Source organism: Nymphalis io, chromosome 12 (genome assembly GCF_905147045.1).
Source record: "Nymphalis io chromosome 12, ilAglIoxx1.1, whole genome shotgun sequence".
Taxonomy (NCBI): domain Eukaryota; kingdom Metazoa; phylum Arthropoda; class Insecta; order Lepidoptera; family Nymphalidae; genus Nymphalis; species Nymphalis io.
The window spans coordinates 1,851,540-1,878,007 of NC_065899.1; the positions used below are offsets into that span (position 1 = coordinate 1,851,540).

The 26,468-nt window shown below is 34.0% G+C and overlaps 1 protein-coding gene across 3 annotated transcripts in view; it reads right to left on the reverse strand.

Moving 5' to 3' along the window:
* The window catches only part of LOC126772158 (uncharacterized), an 86,942-nt gene extending 68,669 nt beyond the window's left edge, over positions 1-18,273 (reverse strand). For 2 of the 3 annotated variants that reach the window (XM_050492352.1, XM_050492351.1), the window contains exon 1: positions 18,064-18,273. In XM_050492352.1, the coding sequence (XP_050348309.1) occupies positions 18,064-18,198 (135 nt within the window). In that variant the 5' untranslated portion in view covers positions 18,199-18,273. Of the gene's footprint in view, positions 1-12,664; positions 12,756-18,063 lie in introns of those variants that run through there. The other variant, XM_050492353.1, reaches the window with a different exon arrangement.
* Positions 18,274-26,468: the final 8,195 nt, after the last annotated feature.

Below are 26,468 nucleotides of genomic sequence, written 5' to 3' on the forward strand. Positions count from 1 at the left end.
ATTAATATATAATAAATAAATTAAAGTCGATAAAAAGTGTGATCTAGTAATATGAACAAAAGAAATTAAGTTAGTAGATATTAAATTAAAAAAAAAAAAACAAAAAAGGTTATGAAGGAAAGAACAATACTTACAGCTTTATATAATAAAGATGACGTGCATTATATATTTTTATTAAATATCTATCTCATTAATAACCTTGCAATTTCAATTGAACGTAAATCAGATTAAAAACCAGCCAAAATACTGTCGTCTAAAACGGATAAAGTTGTTTTACCAAAGCATAAATTGTAAATGCAATACAACATTTACCAGCGAGTATTTATTCTAGGTAAAGTAAGAGTAAGTTTCACAAGACCTAGGAAATTAATCCTTATTTAAGATAACTTTCTAATTCAATCAGATTTACTTCCTAAAGGTTCTAGTTAGTTCGGACCCAACATGCTACATCCATAATGTTACCAGATGGAAAAATACATCCGGTATCATTGATATAAAATATATATAGCCTATTCTAATCACAAGATAAGTAAAGACAAATAAATAACTTTGACATTTAATTCAGGTTATTGGTCGAAATATGGTGAATAATCTATATTCAATATGGATACGTGATAAAATAGCGTTTTGAATAGCGAAGTTGCTACTGGTAAAAATTAAAGTTTACAAAACGGTTATAGTTATGTATTATAAATAAAGATATAATAATAAAGTACTGTTTGTAGCGCATAATATTGCAAAGCATTAGTAAATCGCATGGAATATGTAATTTTAAAGTTCGTTTATATTTACTCTTTATACGATTAAAATAGGCTGCACGTACCATAAAATACTAGGTTATATTATATAAATATACTCAAAATTATTTTTATCTTTTTCAAGGCAGTTTTCAAGGCATGATTAAAGTCGTGGAGCCAGCTAAATATACTGAGACTTGCAACGTCACACTAGTATAGACGCCATATTTTTTCCTCTCTTCTATTGTATTTTTAAGTTGGTTTATGTGTATATAAGTAACTAAGTGCGTCGTTTCTAATAAAGCTCTATATGTTTATCTATTTATTGGTGTTGAGTAAACGTTATACATTCTAGGTCACTCGTAAAGTTGATCACATTGACAACTGTTAATCAGAATTCCTTTCATTTTTCCATTCAAAGTATTCGCTACAAAATATTATATTAATGTGCAGCAACGAGGTTGTATAGGAAACGAATCAAGGTCTGCGAGAGACCGGGTGCAGTGACGGGCGACCTGGGCGTGACGTTGCAAAGAGCAAAGATTTTCAATCTTTTTCGGATTCTTCACTCAAGAAATATATATATATATATATACATTGATTTTTAAATTACAATAACAGCCTGTAATGCTGGGCTAAGGCCTCCTCTCCCTTTTTGAGGAGAAGGTTTTTAGATTATTAAACAATAATTTTCATATAGGTATTTTATTTTTTTACTTATGTTTCAAATTAATATTTTTTAATCGTATTTTTTTTTCAAATTAATTAAAAATACTAATTTCTTTCACTAGTTTACTAACAGGTAATACATACATTTGACTTCACTGATTATATGACGTCGCCAATTCGATATATTATTTTAGCCTCTGTCAATATGTTATTACAAATACAGATAAATTATAATAATTTCATTCTGGTTCAATTTGGTATTTTGTTAAACTTCGATACTTCATTACAATTGATATAGACTATAAAGGTTTAATTTTATTATTGTAAGCTTTGTTTGAGAATATCCGGCGTAGAGTAAGTACACGTCAAGCACAGTTAGGAATTTCGTGATCTCTACCAAGTTCCAATGCGTTGCATAACAATAACGGATGCGCGTACGACCTCATTTTTGCATATTTAACATATTCGACTTTTAAATTCAATTGATTTAAATTGAGTAACGTTATCTTGATAAAGCAATATCAGTACATTTATATAACCATTAAATATATACTGAGCATACATTTAAATGGTTTCTTTTTGGAACAATATCAAACAACCGAATATTTGTAAAGACAATAACTTGGTCAAAACTTAATCAATACGAGCTATAAATATATATAATATTAATATTTGTTACGTCAAGCGGACAAGCATATGAGCGACCTACTTAGTAGTAGGTCGCTCATATGCTTTGGTGGTCACCAACGCCCATAGACATTGCCTTTGTAAGAAATATTAATCATCGCTTCCATCGCCAAATCGCCACCAACCATGGGAACTATGGTGTTTTGTCCCTTGTGCCTGTAATTGCGCTGTCTCACTCACCCTTCAAACCGGAACACAACAATACCAGATACTGCTGTTTAGCGGTAGAATATCTGATGTGGGAGGTACCCAGACGAGCTTGCACAAAGTCCTATCACCACATAGCTTAACTAAGTAGTATACAAAAAATAAACATAAACAATTAACTTTTCTTTTTTTTTTTTTTTTTATAGAATAGGAAGGCGGACGAGCATATGGGCCATGAGCGAGATGGTAAGTGGTCACCAACACTCTTAGACATTGGCATTGTAAGAAATGTCAACCATCGCTTACATATCCAATGCGCCACCAACCTTGGGAACTAAGATTTTATGTCCCTTGTGCCTGTAATTACACTGGCTCACTCACCCTTCAAACCGGAACACAACAATATCAAGTATTGCTGTTCTGCGGTAGAATATCTGATGAGTGGGTGGTACCTACCCAGACGAGCTTGCACAAAGCCCTACCACCAGTAAATAACTATATAGTACTATAACTTATATAGTATTTTTTTGAAATTTATCCGTTGTAAGAAGAATTATCAACGCGTTGATCGATTTTATTTTGTCTCCCCGGCGGCAAATTTATCACAGACACCAATGAACCATGGCATGATATGGCAGAAAAGTAACATAAATAAAAATTTATATTTAGCAATTTATTACGGAAACTCTCCCGTTGATCTAGTAATTAACTTTGTAAGGCTGCAGATTCCAAGGTCCTTGGTTCAATCCCGGGGCAATAGAAACTAATTGTTTTTTTTTTTTTTTTTCAAAAGCAAGAGTATGGAAGTCGGCAATGTTTACACTCACTTTCCTGCACTCACAGTAAAACCGCACTTACTTGTCAATAAGATAACGACAAAAATGTCGAGATAAAGTAGCAAGTATACGCTCTTTTGATTAACAAAAAAAACTTTTTGTCGATTTCGCAACGGTGCTCATAGAAAGAGATGGGCTTATTATTAACAACGTATCAAAAAACAGGATGGAAGATTGATTCGATAAATTAATTAATTATGACTTTGGACGCTTTCACACGATGTTCTAACTATCTAATAGATTAATTACTTCAATTAAATGTTTTTATTATGTTTTGTATATATTTTAATTGGTGCACTTGACTGACGAGAAATTAATCATTTCATTTTGACAGATAAATTGTTTATCTGTTTAAATGAAGTGTGTTTTTGTTAATTTTGTTTAGTGTCGATAAAAATTAGATCCGTTATTGATTGAAAAATTGTAAGCAGTACACTACAGTAACAGCCTGTTAATGTCCCACGGCTGGGCTAAGGCCTCCCTTTTTGAGGAGAAAGTTTAGAGCTTATTCCACCACGCTGCTCCAATGCGGGTTGGTAGAATACACATGTGACATAATATCAATGATACTAGACACATGCAGGTTTCCTCACGATCTTTTATTTCACCGTCAAGCACGAAATGAATTATAATCACAAATTAAGCACGTGAAAATTCAGTGGTGCTGCCCGGGTTTGAAAATGTAATCAGTTAACTACATATAGAAACATGTCAATGTTGTCATAAGCATAACTTTTACTTAAAGTAAAATTTGATTCTATTTTATAGGTTCTTGCCTGGGTTTGAGCGAGTGATCTTCGTTTTATATTCACGCCTTCTATCCACTGGGTCATCTCGGTTGGAAATATATAATAATCACTTGCTCCAAAAGGCATTCCTCAACACTTGCCGCCTCACTCGCAAGTCCGACTTCATCTCATCTGCTTGTACGATAAAATAGCCCGTACTCGCGCTTGTTTAGGGTTTTTGTTACTTCATAGGAGTGAAAAAGTAAAATAACAATATAATAATAATAATAAATTTCTATTAACACAAATTCACACATATTTTAGTTTGCAGTTTTATCTTAATCTAGATATATGTTTATAACTATTATAAATACCGTCTGTGATGTACGAATAATGTTTGAAAGTTTTATAAGTCAATTCACGTGATAAAGTTTATTTGAATATAAAAAATGTATACAAACAATGAAATCATTAATTATATATTTTTAATAATTATACAGTTTTGTAAACAGTTCAAAAACCATGCAATAAAATTTTCAGACGGTACCTTACACATAAACATATGGCATATACATCTTATGTATATATAAAAAAGTGTATGTTTGTCCTCTATGCGTTCCTAAACTATTCATTCGATTGTGATAAAACTTTGTTGAGTGATTTTGCGAACTACTGATAAGGTTTCTAGCTAAAAATGAAAATAAAGCTTTTTATATTTATCCTACCCGTGTACGAGCTACCCTTCCGAACTAAAGACAGGTAGCTCGTTAATAATTTAAAGTTAATTAATAATGCTTTGATTGATTCCTATAAGGTACCAAGTGATCGTAACCGATTTAACAATTTTTAATTACGGATCCTGTGAATTTAGTCCTATTATTACTAGTTTTCGCCGGCGGCTGTGCCCGCATGTTAAGAGGAGAGTGATCAGGTGCAGAGTATAAAAAGCAGCCTATGTAAGGAAATCATGCTTACTTCAGATTTCATCAAAATCCGTTCAGTGGTTCAGCCGTGAAAGCGTAACAGTCAGGAAGAGTTACTTTCGCATTTATAATATTAGTATGGATTAGTTTTTTAAAGTACGCACACTACAGAGAGACATTTTTAATTTAATTTGACGTTATCTTAACCTTTGCATACCAAACAGAACGGATCAGTCACTTAAAACAATGCAGTGAAAGTGTTTTCTCTTTATTATTAAATGGTGTGTACTCGTCTTAACTTAATTTTGCGCGCGTATAAATTCACATTATTTAATATTACAAATGCGAAAGTCACTGGCTGGCTGTCTGGCTGTTTGTTGTGACTCCTTAGTCTAGTCTGCGTTCGTGATAACTTAATAGTTATGTACAAGTTACGTGTTTATATATTGTTTTGTAAATAATAATTTCATTAATAATTAACAAATAATGAATTGGTTAAATCATTTAATTCTGTCCAATCAGTTAATTTAATAAGAAATTTCATCAAAATCAGTGCAGTGGAGCCAATTCTACTAACAAATTGTTACTTTATCGCAATCGAATCGAAGTGTGATCGTTGCCGTTTTTCCGATTTCCTATTATTTAATTTAATTATCGACTATTGTTATAAGAGTTAAGAATTAAGTTTGGTTTTGATACAACGGTATATTTTATCATCATGTCACAATCGATTCGATTCCGATTCGAATAAATACAGATGATTCAAAGTTGGATCGGAATTGAATCGAGAACGTATCGTAATCGTTATAAATTTCTAGAATTCGACCCCAGAATTTCTTTCGCATTTATAACAATAGTAAAGTTTTTTGTTGTTTATATTTTGGAGTTTAATAAGGTTTTTCATATTCAATATATCTAAGAAATATTAACTCGGGTAGAGTATTGAGAGAGAAAAAGTTTATGTTTGAAATCATCAATAAAATAATACATAGTCTTGATTTTTAGCTTACTAGGAACAATTTTGTCATATGTGTATATACTTTGCATTGGAGCAGCGTGGTGGGATAAGCTCCAAACCTTCTCGAGGCTCTCCAAGAGGAGGCAGCCCAGCAAGATATTTGCAACTCATTACTTACATATCCAGAACAAGTTATAAGTAACTAGCTACTCGTCTCGACTTCGAATGGATAGAAATAATGGTCTGCATAATATTAGTATTTTTTGAGTTTATCGCCTTCAGATAGAGAAACATACAGGACGCGGCGTAGGCATTTTGTTTTATAATATGTGATCTTCACAAATAAAAAGTTATTCACTCAAAATTTCGGAGATAAATATGTTGTATAATTCTTAAAAATAATCCATGTAGGTATTAAAAAACCACCACATTGTATAAAGCTATTACGATATCGATTCGATCTCGCCAACTTTTATTTTCCTTCACCAAATAACAACTTCAAAGCACGTTTCGTAAAATTATGGTTATACCGCCGAAAGGGAAAGTCGATTTATTATCAAAGAGACAATACCGATTTTTGTTTAGTCACCTACCTTCTGTAAAGAGAAACCTATTATATTTAGCTACCTACTTGATACCAACATCACAATATTAAACCTATGAGCACGTGGAATAAGTTGTTAGCTGAAGCGGATTTATAATTTGCTTTTACAATTTACAACTAAGATTAAATTATGACACTTAATACATGTGTGACAGTTAGTAAATAAATAACTATGTCAGTCTTCTATCTTCTATATACATATATAATTATATATAAGCGAAATACTGACTGACTAACTGACTCATAACAAGATCTCCGAAGTTAAAGGCCCGATAGACGTTAGCATACTCCTTTCGCGACGCTTACTAATAAAGTTGCTTTGTAAAAATTTTATCCGTACGAAGTCGGAACGGGTCACTAGTTTAGATAAAACAGTAAACAATAACGCCTTAGATGTTTCAGGTTAATACACAAAAATATTTCATTTTACAGAGGTTGCCTGGAAGAGTAAGCAAGGCCGCCTTTGCATACTATAAGTATTACTTATTCTATTATGTTTGTAAATTGTGTGCAATAAATAATTAATAAATAAATAAGCGTTTCACTACTGAACAAAGGTCCTCTCGTTCTGTGCAAAGATTTTTTGCAGAATAATAAAAAATGAGCCGCCGTTCTGAAACATGCTTAGATTTTCTTACTTAAAACACTTCTAAATCCATTGCGTAAGTTGTCACCTCACTCACGATATTTCAACTAAAGAGCCCAATTACTCATCTTTCATAATGCACAATTTTTAATCTGCTGGCTAAAACTTTGAAAATTTTACAGAGGATAAAACGCAATACTAGGTACCTACTTCTTACTGTTTGCAATACCTGTTTACATTCGTAGGCTAAGCGCATTTAGCTAATATTAATAAGCAAAGATGACCTTAATATTTTGAATGCATTCGGTTTATGTTTATTTTATTCGTTCATAATGTAAAGAAACTTTATAATATAGCTTTGGTTTGTCTGACCACACAAAACAAAGAGCATTTAGAAAAGGTCACTAAAATGTCAGTTGAAAACATTTATCGCGAGCTAGCACAAGCCTACTAACATCCAGCAAGTAGCGCCATCTATTATCGCGATGTAACACTACGTTGTTGTTTTAAGTCTCTTAATATTTATAGTTATACATATAATGTGTTTTATTATGTCTTTCTATGGCGCCAAATGGATCTTTTATGTCTGTTATTGTTTGATATGTTATTTTTGTTCATTTTTAGATAAATATCTACGTAATTTAATAATTACTATTGAATCTAAATGTATTGTTCTGTAGAGACTAAAAAGATTTATTATGAATAAACTAGTATTATGTTTGCATAATATATATATTTTTTTTTAATATAAGAGGAAGAATTTTAAAAGATATGCTGTAGAAGGTAACTTAAATTCCAAATAAAATGTTCTACATTTTACGAAAATTCGATTCACATGGAATTTTATTAAGTGCAAGCGATCCTTTTACATCAACATTTGCTTAAATTATTCTAACTTAAAGTCTAAATTCTCAGAACACGTTGAAAGACACGCGCAGATGAAATAAAAACGATTTCCTTTTACAAATAAAATGTCACAGAAACGGTCGTGTGCTCTGTGCAGTTACGCAACGGGGCCGACATGGTCTGTTTGTCTGTATACATGAATACCGAATGATACACCGCTGTTCTAGGTTATTACCGCTTGCTTGTGCTAGATTATTAAGATATCAGATTTATTAACTTTATTATATACTGCAAACACAATTTTTTTTATTACGGCTATGTTTGGTATTATAGTTTTAGAGACTAGGTCAGAAAGTGAAAAACCTAAATGTAGACAATTATTCATAGACAATATTTATTTTCAATTATCCTCACAGAAAATTTATTCAAAAAAACATATCGAAACTCGTTAATTATGACAGAAGTCGACGTCCGCAACTACAGTCAATGCCTTTTTTTATTTTTTTATAAAGCTTGCTATAATTTTTAAACAACCCGATTGTCCGATCTGTTTTATCTCAGATTAAATTTTTACTACAATTTCATATCTAACGTTATAGATTGTCTTTTGAAGACATAAAAATTAAGAAAAATAACTACAGAGAAAAAAAATGCATTTGTCTTTACTTCGAAACATCATTTCTCTTTTCTTTTGAAATTAAAAAAAAAGTACAGGATTCCTAACTAAGCCCAATTCAACTATTTTCCCTTGCAGGAGCAAACTTGACACTGAATACTCCCCTCCAGCATTATTAAAAAATATAGTGAGAAGGGTGGATGATCGGAAGAATAAAATCACAGGAATATATTTTCACTTTTATTTTATCAACATCTTTGTTAAATAAATAACTATTTTGACTACTAAGCTTTAGTAAGTCAGTCCTGTTTTCAAATACAATGAATTTTGCATCAAATCGCCATCCAAGCCAAACATTTATACTGGTGGTAGGGCTTTGTGCAAGCCCGTCTGGGTAGGTACCACCCACTCATCAGATATTCTACCGCACAACAACAGTACTTTTGTTGTTGTGTTCCGGTTTCAAGGGTGAATGAGCCAGTTTAATTACAGGCACAATGGACATAACATCTTAGTTCGCAAGGTTGGTGGCGCATTGGCGATGTAAGGATGGTAAACATTTCTCACAGTGCCAATGTCTATGGGCGTTGGTGACCACTTACCGTCAGGTGGCCCATATGCTCGTCTGCCAACCTATACTATAAAAAAAAAAAAAAAAAACAAAAAAAACATCCCGAATTTGCCAAAATCCAACCTGTCTTAATTATTAAAAACACAAATAACGAATGTTGACGTTTGGCGATTTTTAATGATAATTTCGTCATTGAAACGGGAACGCGTGATACGAATAGAGTTATGGGTTAATCTATAGACCCATGATAGGCATTACGAGGCCGCAGTGAGGCAATACAATTCACACGCAACATAACTTCTTACATTATACCTAATCATGATTGCACCCGAGTTTATTGTTTTATGATTAAGGAACCAATATGTCTTGTACCTTTTTACGACACGTATTAACTCACAGCTGTTTGTACCTATCTAAGAGTCAAGTCTTGTGACTGAATTTATAAAATGTCCCTTCCAACAAATTTGTACCCAATTTTAGTGTTAGACAAAAGAATGTTATACATGTAAATATAATAAATGAATAACAGCAAAACATTCTTAAGAACAAGCTTTTATAAGCAAAATTTCGTGTCTATGCTATTAACCATAGAGCAGTTCATTCTTATGGAGCAATCCTGGGTGTAGTCAGGTTATGCTTACTTTTGGAATATTTCAAATTCCATAAGTGGAAGTAGTTATATTAAACTTGCAACATTTGAAATAAACAAACTAACAGAATTCGCGAAGTTAAATAAAAGTTTATAATTTTAACTTGATAGGTCAGTTACAACTGACCGAGTCGAGATGGCCCAGTGGTAAGAACGCGGGAATCTTAACCGATGAACGTGGGTTCAAACCCGGGCAAGCACCTCTGAATTTTCATGTGCTTAATTTTTGTTTATAATTCATCTCGTGCTTTTCGGTGAAGGAAAACATCGTGAGGAAACCTGCATGTGTCTAATTTCATCGAAATTCTGCCACATGTGTATTCCACCAACCCGCATTGGAGCAGCGTGGTGGAATAAGCTCCAAACCTTCTCCTCAAAAAAAGGAGAGGAGGCCTTAGCCCAGCAGTGGGACATTTACAGGCTGTTACTAACTACTAACTAAGGTCAGTTACAGTAAAATCTATGTAAGTCATATTACATAGATTAAAAACTATAAGAATCTCTATGTAGGTATTTACTTATGGAAATTTATCGATTTTGTATATTTTTAAATTAACCTGCATTTATAGACATTTATCCCTTACATAAGATTTAGATCATTAACCGTATGAAGTATGAAGAGCTATAGTGAGACATGCAGGCAAACCAAACATAAATACAATCAAAATAATAAAAAGATACACCAACGACGTGTAAATTTCTAGTAGACACTCTTCCTTCTTTTTTATTTTTTTTTTTCAAATTGTATAGATTCTTATGAATTGTCTTTAATTAAGTTGCTTGTTACGAATATGTCAAATCTTTAAAAATTAATAAATTGTTTATGATCTCATTCCGATATCTTCCATAAGATAATATTGTCAGTCCGAGGAATAAGTTCTATGACAGTTTAACTCAGTGACAATCAATAGGTATATAGTAAACAAAGGCTAAAGAAAAATAGCATTACTTTATATTAATGTTTTCAAAGCCTTAATAAATTAATATTACCAATATTCGTCTGTCTAATAGTTAAAATAATCCGCTATTCGAATCGATAATTCTTAATTGTTTACCAAAAAATCTTAAACATACAACACAGACACGAATGATGTCATTTTCTCTAAGACCGCGAATCATCTTTTATTGAACAATAATCAAGTTTATATTGATCTTTATAATGAGTGCTGTTGTTGTAAACAAATGAGCGTACAACCAATAAACGTAGTATAAAGAAATGAAAGTATTCAAATGACTTAAGAGCTCTCTTTCAGCCACTCTTTCTACCTATTTTAAATTAAATAAACTATATTATAAAAATAAAAGGCACCTACTTAAAAATTATATAATATTAGTAATAAAAAAAATTATATTGTAAGATGAGCATAAATGATGTTGAATGATACGCTTGATTTATTTTTAATTAACGGTAACAGCTTGTAAAACCTGCTGGGCTAAAGCCTCTCCCTTTAAGAGGAGAAGGTTTGTAGCTTATTCCATTTCAATTCACGCTGCTCCAATGCAACCCGCATTGGTGGAATACACATGTGGCAGAATTTCAATTAAATTAGACACATGCAGGTTTCCTCAAAAGTTTTACTTCACCGAAAAGCACGAGATGAATTATAATCACTAATTAAGCTCATGAAAAACTTCAGTGGTGCTTGCCCGGATTTGAACCCACGATCATCGGTTAAGATTCACGCGTTCTTGCCACTTGGTCATCTCGGCTGAGCCGTTTTTAAATTAACAGTAAGTAATAAATATACCTCATTGACTATGAACGAAATAGACTACATTTAGCGTTGCCGTCTTCCCAAGGATGAACAACTTCACCTGATCTTAAGACTACCATAGAACGATAAAACACCCCAAGTTTTATAGACTAATGATTCAACTTGCAACATCAGTGACATACGAAACATAGCAAATGCAGGATGTTACTAAATGTTTAACAAATATGTAACTTAATTAAAATATTTGATTTACTAGCAATTGCGTTAGTGCTAAAATAACTTGTAAGTAATTTCTCAAGCAATTCCAGAAACCTCGTCTTACTTATGCCTACGTAGTTAAATTAAAACCTTATAAAATATAAGTTTTATTAATAAATATTTACTTAAATTTTCTAATGATAAAACTGGATATTTTAATACAATTGACATAATACACATATGATTAGTGTTATTCTTTAATTATTATTTTTTATCGTATAGAACAATATATGATATAATGATAGTGATAAAAAAATAATGAGCGCATTCAATATAACACACACGAGACAAGAGAATTATAATATTCTTAAAAAAAATAATAACTTTTTTTCCTTTTTCTGGCGTGTTACTACACTAGTTGAACGCACAATTATTTTTTTTATAGTAAATCATAATTGTTTGACAATTGAGAGAAAGACAGATTAAGAACATGACGAAACCAAGTAATTTTAGTTGTAATTTTAACTAAGTAAGTAATTTGTGCGGTGAAATTGTTTGTGTCACGGTTACATGTCGATGTTGATAACTGGCCACTCGTGTGTTTATTATTATATAACACTATGATTTTAAAGACTCAACTTATGTCACATTTGTTAAACTCTCTTTTTCGAGAGCTTCATTTTAATATTGATAAGAAAGTAGCTTGGTAAATCAATATATATTTTTTATAATTATGTATATATATTTTTTTAATTTTTCGTGTAAAGTAATTTATTTAATTTTTGTTTTAATTGTATTAATTACCTACCACTGGAAACTTTTTTGTTTCTCAAATAAATAGATAATTATTAGATTTGGTTAACAATATTATATTCAATAATATATTATTAATATCCTATTTACGTATCAAGTAATTTATTTATTTGTTAAGGTTCTGCTTTATTTCATAAAAACCGGCTTTTTTAAATTACAAATGCATCCGCGCTTCTATAAGCATATTAATTAGAATATTCGTGACTTCATCATTTATTAGATACATAGAAACGAAGATAATATTGTAACGACAAAAATAATAACAAATATATATTATTAAAAAAAAAAACAAATTACATAATCTTTATCAATAACAACGACATTATGATTTTGTTTAATCTGTGCATTAAAGGTGTTACGTTGAAAGTGAAAGTTACTTACCTCGAAATCGCCACGGTCTCGCACCACCATTACTTTTTTGAAGAAAATCTGGGGCATATTGTCACCTTTGACCTCACTTTGATAGAACAATTTAAGCAAAGTCACTCCACATTATTTAAAGATCGGTCAAAAACACTTTTGGGCAGACTTGCAACAATGTTATGGTCACTTCTTTTTAAAAAATATGACAGATTTTTTGGCGCGTAATTTAACTTATTGACCAAGCTGTTTTTCACAGATAATTAAAAATATAACACTCGTTACACGGATTGTTCTATTTATTAATAAAATTAAGATTTATAATGAGATAATTTGTTTAACATTAACTTGGCGTTTTTTATTAAAATAGATACAGAACTTTGCCTCCTAACACTGTGTAGTCAACTAAGCCACCAAACAAGTATATAATGTTTATAAGTATGAAACATTGACTTACTCGAGAACTGGCTGTTGCAATACGCGAATTCCTTCTACTTCATTGACCTCTATTGTAAGAGCAAGAAGGTTGAAAACTGCATGTCTTTTACAAAACTAACATTGATTACCATTTTAGCTACGTAAAGTGCAATACACCAATACAAGATCCAATCGTGATTAATTTACTTTATACCGTGAATGCACGATTTATTCATAAAAAATAATATTCGTAAAATAACTCTGTAACTAAAATAAATAAATAAAATGTAAAAGTAATGGCTGATAGATATGACCATGGTTTTGTTCTTGTTTATGGCACTGTTCCAAATCAACCATTATATAGGCAAACGACAAGTGCCTATGAGCCTGGTGCCGCCTAGATGTGACAAAAATAAGTTAAAATACCTACCAAGTTGTCAAACGATACGAACAGAAAATTTCACAATATATTTATTATATATATATATATATATATATATATATATATATATATATATATATATATATATATATATATATATATATATATATATATATATATATTAAATATACATCTCTTTAAAAGAAGACGGACCCTACAGGTGTTTTTATCCGAATTAAACATACAAAATATTACGTGTAGAAAAACACGCACTGCTTCTTTATATATATATATATATATATATATATATATATATATATATATATATATATATATATATATATATATATATATATATATATATATATATATATATATATTTAAACATACGCACGTTTAATGATAATAAAGTGCCGTCGGAAACATAACTCTTGTTACCTACAGTTAGTTTAGGTAATAGCTAAATAAGAATATTAATTTGACATAATAAATGATGTTAGTACTTCATGTATTGCGTAAAAACCAGTATTTCAAACAGGCATTTGTTTAACAAAACTAAATTGATATTTAAACTACCAAAACCTGTAAGTTATATCATGTACGAGTTTTTTTGGTATACACCAAATATAAATATATACTTAATGTGCAGCAGCGCGATAGATGGTACTAGATTGTATACCATTCAACGGATAACCATGAAAAATTGTATATACGCTGGTAACGCTGGTACGCACGCTGGTAAACTTTTGCTGCAACCTTATGAAATTAGGCGTGTGGGTAACTACTGTTAATGTAGACGTCCTGCTTTCCCCCAAAAGGGGTGGGTACCTGAAGGTTTGTACTGTCTCAAAAAAAGGAAAATCATTTACTGGTGGTAGAGCTTGTGGAAGCTCGTCTCGATAGGTACCACCCACACATCAGATATTCTACCACCAAACAGCAGTACATGGTATTGTTGTGTTCCGGTTTGAAGGGAGAGTGAGCAATTATAATTACAGACACATGGGATAAAACATCTTAGTTCCTGTGGCTCATTGGCGATGTAAGCGATGGTTAACATTTCTTACAATGCCAATGTCTATGGGCGTTGGTGACCAGTACCATCAGGTGATCGTCCGCATACCTATTCCATAAAAGAAAATCGGTTGTGTATAACTAGTGTGAACTTGAACAGGTCAAGGGAATGACAACTTAGTTCCCATGGCTGACAACGCATTCGCATTACATAACTAATGCATTTTTTATGTTAATATTTACATAACACTTACGGTGGTTCAGTGGCTATTTTATCACAGATCATCTGGTTCTATTTTCGAATCCCAGGACAGACAATAGAGGGAGATAATCGAGTTTGCATTTATATTTGCACTTACATTTGTCTATTCTATGACAATAGCTGAGGCGATTTTTTTTTGGATTTGGCTCAGGATATCATTATGTATATAACCATGAACTAACCGCAGTAAAACTAAAATGCTGTAAAGTATAAAATTCTAACAACTAAAATAATTGCAAGCAATTCTTATAGTAACTGTATGTATACCTACTACCTTTTATAACGGAATGCTTTGCGGTTCGTTTTACTATCATAAATAGTAAATTCTTAAAAGCGCTAGAAATATTTGTAGCGGGGTGTGTTACCTATGTATTATACAAGCGCATTACCCGAGGATTTTTGTACAATCTTTCAACCAATTCATTATTATTAACCTCAAGAGTTAAATTTTCATTAATCCTTTGTTAGTTTTTACATAAATTAAGATAATTTTTACATAAATTAAGATAAATCCTGTATTTTGTAAGCATGTTTTTTAACGCAATTGAATATCTATTATTTTTATTAATGTAACTCTGTTAGTTGATGATTGCCTATAAAAAATTGCATGCTGTAATTACCTGTAAGTAAAAGAACAATTGAAATGTATTACTAAAAATTACTGCTGTACACGAATTATTGTATCTTTTGTTGGTAGTTCTAAAATAAAAAAATAAAAAAATAGTGTGTAAAAGAAACTCTACGTAATTTTTTTGTAATTGCGCTAGACTCAGTGGTTTGGTTTAAGCTTTACTATAAATTGTTAAATAAAAAGTATTATAGGTACTTTTATCATGATGGATGTTAGTATTTCTCTATTATACTCAAAACATACTGGATTGTTTGATTAAGTGGATTATTTTCACTACCTTCTTTGCTAATCTTATGCATGGCTGGAAAGGTCTTGACTTTTGGGGGTATCAGGCATTTAGAAAAATACATACATATAATATATGTAAAATTAACCGCTCCTAATATTATATTGAATATTCGTAGACTCAAAGATGAAATGTTATTTTTTATTGAAATGCTATGATAGAAACTATTAATTGCTGTGATAACCGATATTCCGGCAAAGGAGATTTATGGAGTCCCCAACTGCACTGACCGATCGTTCGAAGTCATTTATTAAGAACATCGCATCGAGCACATAAGCGCCTTAACAGGATGTTAGGAAGCAGCTTGTCAGCAAAACCATTCCCATGAAGAGTTGTCGTCAAGCAGACAAATGTCCTTAAAAGCTTGCTTCTATGAACTTTACTCACTGCGATCTAAAAAAAATTGTAGTAATCATTAATTGATATAGTACCTACTTGATTAGAAGCCGATTAAAATACACGTAATATGTATTTAGTACGCATGTTATTTATTGAATAAAAGTTCTCCGTTCCATACACATACATTTCTATTGTCGTAAGTATGCAAATACGTTAAATAAGGAAGCGTTTTGTTACGCATCGACGCGCTGAAAATGTGTGTGTAAACCAAATTCGGACGAATCGTTTGTAATGGGTGAAAGCGACGCCTTGTTTAGAATACCAAAATTCTAATTAAACGCGAGTTTTTAATTTACAATAGTTATAATTATGTAAATATAACATATTAGATGAAAGTTGATAAAAATTTCGAATTAAAAATACATTTACAAATTTTTGAAATAAAAAAGGCGATTCCATTATGGCATTAGGCATTACAGTTATTGGATAGATTTTACTTAGTGAAAGGGCTTTGTCCGTCTAGGTAGATACCAACTACTCAACAGATATTCTATCGCCAAACAAAATACTTAGTATTTTTTATTATACATTAGGCGGTCCATTTAGGCGGTCATATTACAAATAAATCCGCTAAATTGCAATCCCAATATATGTTTTTATTTTTTTTAAACTCCTACTGAGTTAAAATCTAGATCCCAGGATTAAAAATCCGGGTCAAAAAATTAAGTTATTGTCTTTGTGTTCATAAATTCTGAACCCAAAGTTCGGAAGTTGAGACTAAGTATTAATACTCCAGCGACTTAAAAAACACGTCGATCATGCGCCTGAACTCGTTCTCGGATTACAGTCCACGGAGAGCATGACCGATATCGGTCTGGTGTCCACCATCATAAATATCAATATAATTTCAACATTCATTTGTAATTCATAGCTCAAAGAACGCCTGCATGGCCTTCCCTGTCCAGCGATGTAGTCAAAGGTTCAGTCTCAGCTGAACGAACACACCAGACCCTAGAACACTAACAATAATTCCCTAAAAACGTAAATATAGCAAACATAAAAATAACTAATTATACTGAGACAATATCATCTCAATCATTATTAACAAATTTTGATTGGTATATCGACAATTGAAGCTCTAAATAACTATCATAATCATTTTAAAAAGTGCAATAGACAATACGTTATGTTTTTTTTTTTCAAACAAAATATTTGCAGTAGGTAATCGCTTACTCATTCTACTATTGCGTATTGCTATCAAATCTTATAAACGATGATATCATATCATTGTACCATACATATAGCGTGCTAAATAGTAGCTCATCCAATAACAGACTACAAAGAGAAGGAACTCAGTTCTACTAGGAAACAGGATAATTCAAGGTTAAAACGTTAAGCAGTTAAAGTCCAAGTCAGAAACTTTATTCACTACTGAATTTACTTTGCTTATTAATCGTCAGAAATCGTCCACATGCCGAATCTATATTTTTACCTATGTTTATTGTATGCGAGACATACTAGACTGACTGTGGACAGCGTGTGCTCGTGGCAGATAAATTCTGTCAAAACTTCAGTGTCCAGCTAAATAAAAAGGTATACGCGACGGATCGCGACCAAGACCAGCGATCCATGAAACCAGACAAGCAATACTTAAAAAGAGATATTTCAGATGAAATTCTGCTATGTAGATCCAGAGACACGAAGTAGATTATGACGTCACGTATTGACAGACATCAATTATGAAGATATTTTTTGTGTTAATGAAACGCTTTGTAGCCAACTGGTTATTATTGGCTTAAAAAAGAAAGATTCTCAATATTATGTTGTTGAATCGTGTGACATTAGTAATTAGTAGCTTTTAACCTGTTTTTATTTACTTACGATAGGAATAAGTAAAACACAGTGATTATTTTTTCTAAGGACCCAAGCGATGCATTTTCCAATGGAAATTTAACAATTCATCATTATAATTTAATTGGATTTGTATGTTTGTATAAATGATGTTGTTTAGCCTTACTATCTAATTTTATGTTATAAAATTATTTATTATATAATCAACCTTAAAATAGTTATGTATATAAAAACTTACATTTAAATCATATCCACTGCTAAGCCATTTGTGCTTACTGAGGATATTCCAAACATATTTCCTTCTCCACCTTGCCAAGAGTCCATCATTGCTTTTCCGACGTTTCGAATGCCGGTTAACTACGTAACGCTCCATAGTTTACACAAATTAAATAAACTATTTACAACACTACGAACTAAAAGACGTTACGTGCGTTTCACAGACGTGTTAAAACTAAATGCATTAAGAAAAACAAATCATGAACACCGTAGCACACTAAAATGTTATATAAAAAACGCGGCACATGAATTAATTATGTCTTTCTGAATAATTTACTATTACGTCTACGACTAGAATGTTTTGATTTTATTACTGATTTTAGAAAGTTTGTCTATGATATGGACAAAAGTTCAATATTTGAAATTCGCGCGTTCAATTCCCAGGAGGCGACGTCCTGTGACCGAAAGTGCACGAACAATAACATTAGTCGGTTACTTTGACTTTGAGCCTTATTCGTGTTACGGTATGTTGGAACGAATACAGGCGTGATTCGAATGCAGTATACATAGTTTTTGATTGTCGCACCATATAAATCGGACAATAGACACTCAATATGCGTCGCATCAGTTTACCTTCCATGTTAGTAGGTAATTTTCCTAACCTAAATACTTGATCAAGGACGTATTTTGTGTGAGAATAGATAATATGTACATGTTGGGTCATGACTTCAAGCTAACTGACCTAAAAAAAACTTTCTTTTTGTTATGAATTAGGTTAAAATAGATTTTAATGCAGTTCACGTTTCGTATCTTAACTGCAAACTTGTGTGTTTACAACTGTAGGGATGACAATCAAAGGTCTGTTATTGATAGTTCCAACGCCTTTTTAAACTGGGTACATGTTGTCATTCGATACAGATATAGCTATAGAAAAAAAAATTAGCTGCCTAATTTTAGTGTTTAAAGGTATGTAGGTAACTAAAATCTTTTCATTCAATTTAAAACGTATAAAAAAAGTTAATCTAAGCGTCTGGCACAGAATTTGTTAGATTTATGTGTAATTCCTCCTAAAGGTGAGGCTGAGGAGGGGTGAGGAGTTAGGGACAAGACGAAAACTACTGAATTTTCTTTTTTTTCAGTAAACAAAAAAAGGTTTACTAAGATAACTCTTATAAGCGCTTGGCGTATCGTTCGAGAGTAAAATAGAGTTAGACAAAGAGAGTGTTTTTACAGCCGTAAACAAATCTGTTAAGGTAATTCATCAGTCAAACACGTTAACGACTTAACCATCTGTGGCGAAGAACTAATTCAAAAGCAAAAGCTTTCCCATGATGGCAGACCCAAAATAAACGGGACTATGACAAGCGCATGATGATTACGGACTGTAATAAAAGATTCGTCAAAACTAATAGCTTTTTGTTTTTTAATAAATCTTTTACGTGTCCTTGATTTCACGCATCGTGTTCACTCTCGTATATAAAATATTTCTAGTGAAACTTGTTTACTTTTCTCATAACTTGCCAATTAGCCCAATTGCTTATACCGCCGCACCATGTTACGCTCTTACTTTATCAAGGTTAGATAAAACTTTGATAAGTTGATCGATTATAATACTTGACATATATATATATATATAAGTAATATAGGCAAAAAGCTCACTCACATATATTTGTAAAATTATTTGTATAAATATATTCTATGTTTATCGAAATAATGTCCTCCACGCCACGGCCACGCAATGGCCACGGCGGCCAATCTCATGAGAGAGCCAACTGCGCATGACATATTATAGTGCACAAGTATGTGCGCCAACACAGGTGCACTCTCTATTCCCTAACTCGGCACGGCATGGGACGGCAATTCGACACGACCGGAAAGAGTTCAGGCGCCGACCAACCAGGACCAACGACTTTACGTGCTCTCCGAGGCCCAGGAGTGTACACACTTCCATCTTCCAGACTCCGGGCTGCTATTAAAAGTTTTCGACAGAAAAGCCAATAATTTTTTATTGTCCAGACCTGGGATTTTAACCCAGGACCTCCGGGTCTGCGGCCTTACATCTAGCCATTAAACCAACGAGGCAATCAATATATATTATATATATAAGCGAAAACCACTCATCACAAGATCTCCTTAACTATGCGCCGATTGACTTGAAATTTGTCACAGTTACCTACTCCTTCGCCAATGTTGACGCTCACTAAGAACGAATTTTAAATCCTATCCAAAATTAGCTAATAGCTAATTAGCCGGGACGATTAGCTACTCTATTATAATATAACTGTAGAAGCTATTATAAAAAATTATGAATAACTCTGTTTCATGAGAATAGAATAAAGCATCATATGTCAACAAATAGGTGTCTTAAAAGAAGTCTATGGAGTTGTTAGGGTCATCCATTTATCTAACACGTTAACGCTTTAAGAACTAATATCGCGACAAAGAACCATTGAAATTAAGACAGAGGTTAGATGAACAACATGAGACGCATCATGTTACGTGAATTAAAAAGTTTACAACTAGATAGAATGAAATTAATAATGGCGTGAATTTTAATGATATATTATCATACAAATGCGACCGTTACACAATAATATAGATATAAATATTTTATTTATAATATCGGTTTTATTAATATGTTATTAAAAATAATGCATTAATTATGAATACAAAATGGAGTCCAATTATATAATTAAGTAATACTGGTTATATAATAACACTGTCATGGGTTATTATAATATATTATTGATTTTAAAAGTTACCTCCAATCGTCTCAAAAAGATTTTTTGCCTTATCGAAAGAGCACAGAACAAATACTATACGAAAACTGCTAATAACAAATCTTATACTATTGAATTATTTTACTGGGCAAGTAACAGTCGAAAAATGTTAGTTTTCAATTCCAAGTGTATTTTAATTCAATTTAATTTTCTGTTTATTTAATTTGCTTTTGGACACCAAGAAATAGTAGTCGCCATGTTATTGTCTTACGGCTGTGTAAGATAAAAAGTCGCAACTGTCAATCGGTCAGCGCCATTGTACTTTTATTATTTTCGTAACCAAGTATATAGGTAACATTTGAGACCAATTTCGTCGACTGCGTCCAGCGTTTTCGTCAAAACACGCGCGAAATTTGAAAATGTAAAATTTAATGCATTCTTATGGCACTTATAGATTGAATAAAAATTTTAAGTCTTTTTATATATTTATTAGCACTTTATAATCTAATTAAAATAACCATATCGATATTATCTACCCCTTTACTAAATCAAGTACACCAGCTAAAATATATATAGAAAATATTTCACCCGTTATTGTAATATGTGCAGTGCTTTACAGTATTGCACTCTTTGCTTGAAGAGGACACTGCCTTAAATAGTTTTGTGGAAGTACACAATCATGAAATAATGCATGAAGATTTTATTAAAAAAATTGTTACTTAATAACTTTTTTTTGTATTTATTTCCATTAAGTTTGATCATAAACAATTATAACTATCTTTACAATTAACAATTAAAGTCAGTCTCATATTTTATAACAAAACAAGCTATTACTAATATTCCTTAACAAATCAATACATATTACCATAGTTTATAACATTAACAAACAGTGTATCTATTTTATACCCATTATAATAATAATATTACTATACCGCAATGTTTGAAGACGAAAGTCTTCAACCAATGCGTCTTACCTGCCATGACATACGGTGCCGAAACGTGGACACTAACTGCGGGACTAGTCCACAAATTCAAAGTCGCTCAGCGTGCTATGGAGCGAGCTATGCTCGGAGTATCTTTGAAGGATAAGATCAGAAATGAGATTATCCGGAAAAGAACCGGAGTCACCGACATAGCTAGCAAAATTAGCAGGCTGAAGTGGCAGTGGGCTGGTCACGTATGTCGTAGGACCGATGGCCGTTGGAGCAGACGAGTCCTAGAGTGGAGACCGCGAATCGGCAAGCGCAGCGTAGGGCGCCCTCCAGCCAGGTGGACCGACGACCTTAAGAAGGTGGCGGGCACCAACTGGATGCGGAAGGCGGAGGACAGGGAGCTTTGGCGCACCTTGGGAGAGGCCTATGTTCAGCAGTGGACAACGATTGGCTGTTGATGATGATGATGATAATAATAATCAAAAAAAAATATTATATACAAACAGATTTATGTTGACTCTGCAATTTTTTCTTCCTCAAATGTAGTATTTCCATTTCTATTTTGTATTTGTTTTGTTCCCTTTTTCCTTGTTTATTATATGTTTTTTCTCCAATTTAGAACATTGTAATTTCATTTTTAAATATTGGTCTATTATAGACTGACGGACTATGCATTTCTTTTTTCTTTTTTTCTGCTTGTTCTGAAATTATAAATGTATATTATTTTACAACATTCATAATTATCACCATCATAAAGTATTCATATAATTCAATATTTACCATTAACATCATGTGCTTGGCTATCCATTACAATTTTTGTATGACTTGATATTTTTGTCTAAAAAAAAGATTTTTTATATTAATAACTTTATAATGTAAATACATCATTAATATGAATAAAATAATAGCCACACCATCACTTGTGACATTGATGGAAGTTTCTATAGCATTGCAATTAATAACTCTTATCTAAAACAATAGTTTTTGGTATTCAATTTAATTTTATAATAAATCAATCAATCAATCAACAGCCAATCGTTGTCCACTGCTGAACATAGGCCTCTCCCAAGGTGCGCCAAAGCTCCCTGTCCTCCGCCTTCCGCATCCAGTTGGTGCCCGCCATCTTCTTAAGGCCGTCGGTCCACCTGGCTGGAGGGCGCCCTACGCTGCGCTTGCCGATTCGCGGTCTCCACTCTAGGACTCGTCTGCTCCAACGGCCATCGGTCCTACGACATACGTGACCAGCCCACTGCCACTTCAGCCTGCTAATTTTGCAAGCTATGTCGGTGACTCCAGTTCTTTTCCGGATAATCTCATTTCTGATCTTATCCTTCAAAGATACTCCGAGCATAACTCGCTCCATAGCACGCTGAGCGACTGAATTTGTGGGCTAGTCCCGCAGTTAGTGTCCACGTTTCGGCACCGTATGTCATTTCAGGTAAGACGCATTGGTTGAAGACTTTCGTCTTCAAACATTGCGGTATAGACGACTTGAGGACTTGACGAAGGTTGCAAAATGCTGCCCATCCCACGCGAATTCTTCGATCGGCTTCCTTCTCGAAGTTGTCCTACCGACTTGTATTATCTGTCCTAGGTAGGTATATTCACTAACAACTTCGAAAGGTTTCCCCTCAACGTATATCGGTCCCGGCACGACATGCCTATTGAACATGACCTTGGTCTTGTCCAAGTTTATATCGAGACCGACACACCGGGAATACTCGCCTAGGCTACGCAGCATTTCGGTGAGTTGTTCCAGCGACTCTGCTATGATGACGATATCGTCGGTAAATCGAATCTTGAAAACGTCTTCCAACGCGTTGGTAAGTTGTAAGTTTTGTTGGTAAGTTTCGGGGATATTACATCACACCCCTCTGCGCAGTTGGATCGCCTTCGTCTTACAGTCCTGGATGTGGACAGTCATTGTAGTGGTGTTGTACAGACATCTCAGTACCTCGACATATCTCCAATCGATATGATATCTCTGCAATGAGTCGAGCACTGCCCAGGTTTCGATGGAGTCGAAGGCTGTCTCGTAGTCCACAAATGCCATACACAGCGGCTGATTGTACTCTTCGGTCTTCTGCACAATCTGCCGAACAGTATGGATGTGGTCCACGGTGCTGTAGCCTGATCGAAAGCCGGCTTGCTCTGGGGGCTGGAACTCGTCAAGTCGTCTGGCGAGACGGTTCGTGACGACTCTTGAGAACAGCTTATACACGTGATTCAGGAGGGAGATTGGTCTGTAGTTTTTCAAGAGGGTTTTATCACCTTTCTTGAAAAACAGTACCACCTCAATCCCGCTCCACCTTTCCGGGGTCTTGCCATGTTGGATGACGGAATTAAAGAGGCTTGCTAGCTCTTTCAGGACCGGGGTCCCGCCTGCCTTAAGCAACTCTGTTGTGATTCCGTCATCTCCCGGAGCTTTGTTGTTTTAAGCTGTTCTAGAGCCGCCCTAATCTCGCCTTGGTCAACGACCGGGAGCTCCTCGGAGTAATGGCGCGTAAGAGGGGCGCGCTGGTCATCAATACTGATTCCCACGGGTTTATCCGATCTTGAAGAGAACAACTGCCCATAAAACCTCTCTAATTCTCCGACAATCTCAGGCCTAGAGGTAACGACCGCACCATTTTCAGTTTTAAGTTTTGTCAGACGCGGCCTCCCAAACTTGGGAGCGAACACTTTCGATCCCCAATTTTGCTCAATCGCAGCCTTGATGGCACGGGTATTGGAGCGTCGGAGATCGCGTCGCGTCAGCGTTTTTATTGTTCGATTTAAGGCCTTATCTGACAAAAACGATGGTAGTTCTCGTCGTTTTCTCATGAGCTCGAGTGTCTCAGCAGAGAGTTTTGGTGCGTTGTCTCTTCTCTGTGGCGGAAAACACTTGCGGGATGTGTTTTGCAGTATTTTGACCAGCGTGTCGGTTTTCTCATCAATGCTGCTTACGGTTTCCAACGCGGTGAATTGATTTTGAAGTTCTATTTGGAACTTTTCGTCGCCTTGAGCAGTTTGGAGCATGGTAGGTCGGAGAGTAGACCTCATCATTCTCGATCTTTCGGCTTTGAAGTCGATATTTAGAGTGCCTCGAACCAAGCGGTGATCACTTCCGGTATTAAACCTGTTGATCACTGAAACATCTCTAAATATGTGCCTTTTATTCGAAATGATAAAGTCTATCTCGTTCCTTGTCACGTTATCGGGGCTTCGCCAGGTCCACCTGCTCTGAGGCTTCTTTTGAAAGAAAGAATTCATCAAAAAGAGCCCGTGCGCTTCGAGAAAGTTTACCAGCATTTGCCCCCTGTGATTTCTGCAGCCCAAGCCGTAAGGTCCGACTTTCGATTCACCGCAATCTTGTACTCCCACTTTAGCATTAAAGTCTCTCATAACAACATTGTAGTGGGCCTTCGAGGTGTCGTTGAGGGCCTTTGCGATGTCCTCGTACATCGCTTCGACCACATCATCACAGTATGTCGAAGTTGGCGCATATACCTGTACGACCTGAAGGTCAGGTATCCGAAAGTTTTAGGACAAGGTACGCTACCCGGTTCGACACACTACTGATTTCCACAATGCTGCTAATGAGATCCTTTTTGACTAGAAAACCGACACCGCCCTGGGAGAGGTTATCACCTTCGCGGAAGTAGAGTAAGTTACCGGACTCTAGAGTTAACGTGTCCTCCCCATGTCTTCGGACTTCAGATAACCCCAGTATATGCCAGTTTATATAACTTAACTCTACTTCTAATTCGGCGAGGTGATGGTCCAGCCTGATCGAGCGTCCATTGTACGTTGCCATGTGAAGTCGTTTTATACGGAAGCCTGCTGTGAACCGGTGATTCTTAGCACCCTCTGCCCAGCCGATACCGTTACCGCTACCTTGGTCGGGCCTAGCGGGCTTGCCGGTAACTGGGGGCCTTTTTTTGGGCGCATCTGCCATTAAGGAGGGTTTGCCCATACTCGCCGCGCTGGGCAGGCGTGTTGGCGAGCGCAGCAGGGGGTAAGATTTTTATGGGGGGGGGGACGCTGCTGCCCATCCCCCCTTTTCCCCGTCCCTCAGTCGCCTCTTATGACACCCACGGGATGAGATTGGGGGAGTACTATTCTAAGCCGGTACTCCACGGCACTTTTATAAATATATTATAAATACATACTACTACTAGATATACATACAACCACATTTTAATATGTATATATGCATATTTATTTTAGAATAAGTAACCAGCCATATATATTTAAAAAAAGGAAGTGAAATTATCGATTGAAAATCGATTCTCTAAAGGTGCGGACAGTGCTTTTAGGATAAAAGGGCTACCTGAATCTTCGAATGAAGCGACTCATATAATAATGATCGAACTTCACTTCAAGAAGTTCGTTTGATCGTATATAATACAGAGTTTAACTAGTTTTATTTTTTGCTTTGTTGTATTGACAACGGTTTAATATGAAAATGCTTACGACATATGAAATGAAGATAATATAATCATTAAGTTCGATAATTATTCACGAAACTACGATAACAACTAATTGTAAGTATTTTTAGGCAGTTTTTACGCTATCATATAAATTCCACACTATTCACTTCACTTCAACACTGTTATATGAATTTTAAACATGCGTAAACAGTTTTACTTTGCGATTCGAAATACATTTACATATCAAAATTAAAATTACAATAGCTTAAAGTTTTTTTTTTAGTTTGTACATTTTTTGGCAATGTTGCCAGAGCTAATTTTTATTGCCAAGTTCAATGAACAAAATTGTAATTGTAGACATAG